The sequence below is a fragment of the Fukomys damarensis genome, unplaced genomic scaffold, assembly GCF_012274545.1.
Source record: "Fukomys damarensis isolate Sample0158 unplaced genomic scaffold, DMR_v1.0_HiC HiC_scaffold_15, whole genome shotgun sequence".
NCBI classification, from domain to species: domain Eukaryota; kingdom Metazoa; phylum Chordata; class Mammalia; order Rodentia; family Bathyergidae; genus Fukomys; species Fukomys damarensis.
Window position 1 is genome coordinate 22193459 of NW_022900927.1, and position 7193 is coordinate 22200651.

At 49.3% G+C, this 7193-nt stretch overlaps 2 protein-coding genes and 1 long non-coding RNA gene across 8 annotated transcripts in view; 1 reads left to right on the top strand and 2 right to left on the bottom strand.

Annotated features, from left to right (window-relative positions):
• Positions 1-2568, bottom strand: part of LOC104876609 — a 12737-nt gene extending 10169 nt beyond the window's left edge. Inside the window, exons 1-2 of one of the 2 annotated variants that reach the window (XR_784378.1) lie at positions 2488-2568; positions 2239-2388 (exon numbers count right to left, since the gene is read on the bottom strand). This is a non-coding gene — a long non-coding RNA (uncharacterized LOC104876609). The remainder of the gene's footprint in view (positions 1-2238; positions 2389-2487) is intronic. The other variant, XR_784377.1, reaches the window with a different exon arrangement.
• A 124-nt stretch (positions 2569-2692) lies between these two features.
• On the top strand, positions 2693-4762 carry Mettl7b (methyltransferase like 7B). The gene is made up of 2 exons (XM_010644798.3): positions 2693-3274; positions 4425-4762. The coding sequence occupies exons 1-2, from the start codon at positions 2777-2779 to the stop codon at positions 4659-4661; spliced, it is 735 nt and encodes a 244-aa protein (XP_010643100.1). The 5' UTR covers positions 2693-2776; the 3' UTR covers positions 4662-4762.
• Itga7 (integrin subunit alpha 7) overlaps positions 4646-7193 on the bottom strand; it is a 20691-nt gene continuing 18143 nt past the window's right edge. For all 5 annotated transcript variants that reach the window (XM_010644797.2, XM_033763666.1, XM_010644794.3 and 2 more), the window contains one exon: positions 4646-5825. In XM_010644797.2, the coding sequence (XP_010643099.1) occupies positions 5595-5825 (231 nt within the window). In that variant the 3' untranslated portion in view covers positions 4646-5594. The remainder of the gene's footprint in view (positions 5826-7193) is intronic.

Here is a 7193-nt window from a genome sequence, read left to right on the forward strand (position 1 = left end):
AGACTGAAAGTGAAAAGATAGAAATCAATTCTCCATGTGACAGGAGCCCAGAAAAAAACAGGGGTAGCAATCTTATTTGCAGACAAAGTAAATTTCAAACCAAAACTGAATCTAGTATTATTGATGTAGGACAGTACTGTATCATACCTCTATGAATGCAAAATATCTAGTACCTGCTTTATGATACATAGTAGGGACCATCCTTTATCAGAGCTACATTTAATGATATTACTCTAGAATGTTCTCTTTCCAGATGATGATTAAGAGGCTAATAGAAAAAATGGTGCCAGGTACCACAAAGCAACAGAACTTTGCTGTTGTCTGGATATTATTCTTTTCTTTGGATTTTTTTTTTAATGGAATGTGCTGAATGTCTATAATTTTGTTCAGATGACTGCAGAACCTGGAAAAGGTGTTGCTGCTATCGATGCATAACATACTATTATTACTGCTATACACACACACACACACACACACACACATATATAGATATATATAGATATATATATACACACATGTATATATAAATTGAATTTTGGGAAACTTTAGCTGTGCTGCCAACTTTGGAAAAAGTCATCCCAATTTACTGTGTTGACTTGGCATTGTACAGAAATGGACAACCATATTGGTCTAGATGCTAATTTATAATTGAATTTTGGGAAACTTTAGCTGTGCTGCCAACTTTGGAAAAAGTCATCCCAATTTACTGTGTTGACTTGGCATTGTACAGAAATGGACAACCATATTGGTCTAGAAATGCTAATTTATTTATTTTCTTTTTCTATGTGTACAGGGGTAACACATCACACTAAATATGTAAGGTTATATCTATGCGGGTTTGATTACAGAAACTAATAAAGTATTCTCTAAATGAAAAAAGAATAAGATAAGACTATAAGAGCAAGAAGCAATTTAAATATGTTCAGGGACCATTTTCATCTCCAGAATTAAGGATCATTTTAATGTTACATCATTGCCTTTTCTCTTTTACTTTCCTTTTTAGTTTTATTTTAGGATTCCCTATTTTTAATGTTCATATAGAGATTTCTTTAACTGAATACTGAATAGTTTCTTTGGTGTGAAAAACTATAATAGTACACAGGATCCTAATGAGATAATTAATAATGTGAAATAGGAAGTAAAGGGCTAAAGGTGTAGGGAAAGTGGGAAGGGTGGGGGAAAGGTAATAAGGGAGAGGAAAAAAATATGAGAAACTGAAAAAATGGAAATAAAGTGTTTGTAAATCGGGAGGGGAGGAAGGGGTGAAGGGAGGGCAGGGACAAGGGGAAAAATGAGAATCAAGACCTATTATGTAAAGGTACAGAATCCCAATGATGAATGTAATTGTATTGTATACCTAGATTGTACCAATAAACTCAACAAAAAGGAAAAAAATAACGAATATGAACAGCAAAAGAATTTAGTAGGATAACTAGATAGATACAAAACAAATATACAAAAATAAAATATAAGGATATATATATGCAAATGTAATCAATTTAAATTTAAAGAACATAATCCTTTTTCTAATAACCAAAAAGAGAAAAAATAATTATGAGCCAGCTGATCAAATATTCAGTACCTACATAAACATATCTTTAAAATACTTCCCTTGGGCCAGGGATTTAGCTCGGTGGCACCACACCTGCTTGGCAAGCTTGAGGTCCTGACCTCAATTGATGCCAAAACAAAAAATACTTCCCTTTGGCCACTACACATTCGATGTACAAACTTCAGGATGAACTGAGGAGCAACTCTCAAGACATCAGCCAAAAGAAAAGCCACCAAGTGATAACCTGGGTGCTTCCTCCTAAGATCCCTATGAACTGGAGTTCTGGCCTTTGAGACCTCCCAGCCCTGGTGGGGATCTCTGGCCTACCTTGAAACCTTGGGGTACTGTCCTGGGCTGTAACCCAGGACCCAAGGGACCATGAAGACACCCATAGTCACCTGCTTCTGCAGCCCACTTTATTCTCCTTAGATCACACAGGCACGGGAGCAGGGAAGACCCTAGAGCCTGTGTAAGGCCATGCAGCTTCTCCTTGATTCCCCCACCTTGTAAATGAGAGTCCGAGGCCCAGAAAGTAAAAACATTTGCACAAGGGAACACAGTCAGAACTAAGACTAGAGCCAAAACTCCAACTCTTTTCCACTCTGTCTTTTTGTCTCCTTTTCTTCTATTTCTGGGCACTTGAGGACTTGGATTTGATAATGAACACTAGTCAGCTCAGAAGGTACCTTTCTCTTTGGTCAGTAGCCTCCTTCCCTCAATCAGGCCTAAGCTTGAACATTCTGTTTTATCTCCATCTGGGGCAAAGGCATGTCGAAGTTTACCAAGTCCAGAGGGTGTGCTAGAGGAGCCCAACCAGAATTTCCAGCTTGCACAACCTGAGCAGACCAGAGGACACAGTAAGATCAGGACACACCCCATGAGTCAGCACTGCCCATCTGTCACCCTGAAACTGAGATCTGAGACGTCCACGCTACCTGCCTTCTGCTGCACACCTCACCGCTTCGGCTGGGCTGAGGAATCCCACATGCAGAGACAAGTCATCACTTGTGCCTTTGCCTCGCATAAAACTTGTTGAAGAGCCTGTGACTGTGGAGCTGTGGGATCCATGCCCACTAGAAGGATTTCACACCCCCACCCTACCCTATAAAAAGGAAATCACATGCAGAGAGAAAAGAGCAAAGTCCTGTTACAGGAGGCGGGGAAACTATCTTCTGCAGAGGCTGAGCTTAGAGTCCCGCAGTAGCACAACCTGGAACTGGTACCATGGATGCCCTGGTACGACTCCTGCAGCTGCTTGTGCTGCTCCTAACGCTGCCCCTGCACCTGCTGGCTCTGCTGGGCTTATGGCAGCCCCTATGCAAAAAGTACTTCCCCTACCTAATGGCTGAGCTGGCTGTCAGGACCAACCGCTTGATGGAAAGCAAGAAACGGGAACTCTTCAGCCAGATAAAGGGGTTGAAGGGAACCTCTGGGGTGGTGACCCTGCTAGAGCTAGGCTGTGGCACTGGTGCCAACTTCCAGTTCTACCCACCTGGCTGCAAGATCACCTGCCTGGACCCAAACCCTAACTTTGAGAAGTTCCTGGCAAAGAGCATGGCTGAGAACAGGCATCTTCAATACGAGCAGTTCATGGTGGCTCCCGGAGAGCACATGAAACAAGTGGCAGATGGCTCCATGGACGTGGTAGTCTGCACTCTGGTGCTGTGCTCTGTGCAGAGCACAAAGAAAGTCCTGCAGGAAGTCTACAGAGTGCTGAGGCCGGTAAGCGGAGTGGGAAGGGAAGGGGCCGCCCCAGAGGTTGGAGCCCCAGCATGGGGAATCTGACTTTACACATTAGGCACCGCCATCTCCACCTGCTTTTGGAGGGGAGATATCACCTCCATGAGACAAATAGGGTGCTGTGAAGCCAAGGAAGAATCACCTAACACGGGGTGAGGACAGCCAGGAAAGATACCTAAGGAACCGATGTTTTCATTGAGATCAGTGTACGGAGGCAGATGGGGAAATAAAGAGTGTTCTATTAGAGATGATAGGGGAAGTGAAGTCCAGAAGATTTTGAGCTGCAGGGTGGAGAAAAAGGAGTTCAGAACAGTTTCCACCTTTCTGGCATGAGCAGCTGAGGAGAGAGTGGGTACAAGTTCCATTTGCTGGCATGGAAGGGTTCTTAGGGCTCAGGAGCTGCAGAGACAGCCAGTCAGAGAAACCACACAGTCTGAGAGAAGTCCAGACCTAGAAAGCAGAAAAGATACAGCCTAGAGGTTGAAATTTGGACAGCATCAGCCTGTACCTGGGAATTCAGTGTGAGGTAAGTGACTCCCCTAGGGAGAGCACAGTGGGGTCACGAGAGGGTGGAGAACCCACACTTTGGTGGGGTTGGTTCTGGTCCCGGGTTTTCCCAGGATGTCCAAGATGTCTGGGAAGAGGGTGTGGGTGCACCGGAGTGTCAGGGGCGGCCTGCATGCGTCCTTGTATACCATGAGCTTCCTGCTCCTGTTTCTCAGTTTACCCCAACTGCAGTCCTCCCAGGCATCCTTTAAAGATCTCTGCCATCATCCCCACTCAGTTACAAGAGGTTCTTTATGTGCACTTTGAGGGAGGGTAGGGGAGCCAAAGGTGCAGGAGACATCAGGAGCAGGACAGCCTGCTCCATGAACTCAGACCAGCAGCCCCTACTTCACCAAGAGGTCTGACCAGGCTTGGTCAGTGGGCAGGAGGTTGTAAGAAAGGGATGGGGCTGGGCATGGTGGTGCACGCCTGTAATCCCAGTACCCATGAAGCTGAGGCAGGAGGATTGCCTCAAATTCAAGGCTAGTCCAGATTGCGTAGAGAGACCCTGCCTCAAAAAAAGCCCCCAAAAGGGGGTGGGGGAATGGGATAGAGCAGATAAGTGATGTTAACTTCTCCCTCCCAGGGAGGAGTGTTGTTCTTCTTGGAGCACGTGGCCGAACCCGAAGGAAGCAAGGCCTTTATGTGGCAGCAAGTTTTTGAGCCCACCTGGAAACATATCGGGGATGGCTGCTACCTCACCAGACAGACCTGGAAGGATCTTAAGAAGGCCCATTTCTCTGAAGTCCAAATGGAATGGCTACCCCCTCCCCTCAAATGGCTACCTGTTGGCCCCCACATCATGGGAAAGGCTGTGAAATAATCTTCATGGCCCCGAGGCAGTCACTGACTTCCTCCCCGGCCTCTAATCAGAACAAGTCACCCACCACCTGGTCTGTCTCCTCCTGAGAGGGATCAAGCAAAGAATAGGAGATGCTCCGCAGCCTGTGCTCCTCTAGATCTTCTGCACCTACCTCTGCAGGGCCGGGGTGGATCTCTAGCTCCCATCCCTCCTTCCACAGTACAAAAGCTGTGTTACTACCCTCACCAGAAAAAGATACAAACATTATACCGTCCTGGCTCCAGCTGCAAATTCCTGAACTTTGCCCACCTCCTGCCACAGTGGCTGTCCCTGGTCCCTTGTCCCGGTGGCAAATTCCCCACCCCCTTCTGAGCATACACCCATGCGCTGCTTAGAACTGGCCACAAAAGCTTCCCTCCCACTCCTCCCTTTGTCCCGGGCTGTGAGGGTGCCAGAGAGAAGCAGGGTCCCTGGGGGTAAGGGAGCAGCACTCAATAAGGAAGCCAGAGATTTTTGTCCTCAAATATTTTTTAATAAATAGACAAGACCCACTAGACTGATGCAGCAAACTAAGGTCAGAAGAGTGGGGAGGAAGGAGCCCCTGAGTGACACAATCTCCTCCCTGGCCCTCTGGGTAAGGCACTTTGGGGGAGACAGGTTACATGGGGTGAACGGGAGGGGAGGGAACAGGCTCCCTTCTCCACCCTGCACCAGGACATCCCTGCCCATCTCACCTGCCCCACCCCATCCCTGATTTACCCTATCTTGGCTCACAGCATTCTAAGGGGAAGTCTGGGGGGCAGTTCTCGTGGATGGGAGAGGGCAGTGCCCCTGAGGAAGCAGATCCTGCCAAGTCTCGATGCGATGCGAGGAACTCACTCCACACTCTCCACCCTGAGGCGCCATCTCAGGAAGAGGTGGAGAGACCCACAGGCCAGGCTGGGAGAAAGAAAGTTAGGCAGTGCCTGGCCCAGGATGCCCATCAGAGCCCAGCTCAGGGTGCCCATCAGCAGCCAGGATGGGGTGCGCTTCGGGGGCCTCCCGCCGGGGACCACCCCAGTTGCTCCTCAGGATGGTGCCCGTTTTCTCCTCTTTAAACTGCTGTCGGTCTTCCCGAGGGATCTTCACCGCGTGGTACTGGGGCACGTTGGCCTCGGGGTGCTTCGCCCGCTTGAAGAATCCCATCTGTAAAACACCAAGTCAGACTATGAGGCCCTGCAGGGTGAGATCCCTAGAGCAGACAGCCTGCACAGCCCTGTACGCTTCCTTCGCCATCCCTGAGACCAAAAGAACCAACTGAGGCAGAAAGAGAGAGGCTGGCCAGCATCCATTGTGATGGGCAGTGCCCAGGGTTCCAGTCAGTGCCAGGGACCCAGGAAATCTCCCTTGGTCCCTGAAAGAGAGGCTTGAATGTGAGACTCCCAGGCTTTCTACCCACCCAGGCTTCTTAAGAGATCCTACAACCGAGAACACAAAAGCCAGAACATAAGCAAGAGCTGAGGAAGGAAGTGGCTTCCGGGACCCCAACATACCTGGAGCAATGTCCCCAAGCCTCACATACTTTCGCCCCGTATGCTCAGACACTGGGCAGCAGCTGCTGGGGCAGGGCCCTTTGAGCCATGAAAATGCCAGTCTAGCTCCTCCTGTCCTGACGGTGCCCGCCCTCCTCGGCGCGGTAGTAAGTGCCCTTGCATATTCACCCCGGAAATGCCCAGCACTCCTACGTGCTCAGACTGCACAGCTCTTCCTGCCCATTCACTTCTCACACTCATACCCAAAGAGAGCACATGCGCGGACCCTCCCCACACCCACATGCTCACAGCCCACGAGCCACCCCACTCTGCACATACCTCCAGCGGCATGCACTTACCGTCCTGACCTCACCCTTCTAATCACCTCTCCCCTCGATTCTGGACCTCACTTCACCCTCATGCAGACCCATTCCTTCACCCTGCACATCCCTGATCCCCCGGATGCTAGAAGCTGGACTGAGTCTCACGTGCACACATACCCACGCCCCCCACACACACACGCTTGCACAGACACATGCACACACACTACAGTTACCCCACAGTCCCCGGGCCCCCAGCTTCCATGGCCGAGGGTTGCACAGCCAGATGCGCTCGGTGATAGTTGGTAGGGAAAGATGAGCTCTGACTGCTCCGATGGAAGAAGCCACACTGGGATATCGAGGGAGGAGGTGAGCAAGAGAGGCATAGGAAGGGAAGACCAAGGCAAGGCAGGAGGGGCTCTATCTGCAGGAGGCAAGCGTCTGAGGCCAGCTTCAGGAAGGCCTCAATCTTCCTAAGACTAAGCAGGTTCCCAGCAGCTCGGCTGCCACTCGGGAGCTGGTCCTCTGATGACACACACTTATCAAAGGTGTCACCGTAATTGTCCCACAGTGGGGAGGGCATTCTCTGCAGAGGCCCGAGATGTGCATGGCTCTCCACGTAACTCCAGATGTGACATTTGGCTCGGGGAACATGAACCCTGGCTATGTGTATGAGTCCCTGTACTGGCATATGCACATGTGTCCATTTATGTGTGTTTTTT

Bases quoted from the DNA above. Each gene is read 5' to 3' on its own strand.
- Mettl7b (XM_010644798.3), top strand. From the start codon at position 2,777: ATGGATGCCCTGGTACGACTCCTGCAGCTGCTTGTGCTGCTCCTAACG. The intron at 3,275-4,424 runs GTAAGCGGAGTG...TCTCCCTCCCAG, and splicing joins TCTACAGAGTGCTGAGGCCG to GGAGGAGTGTTGTTCTTCTT.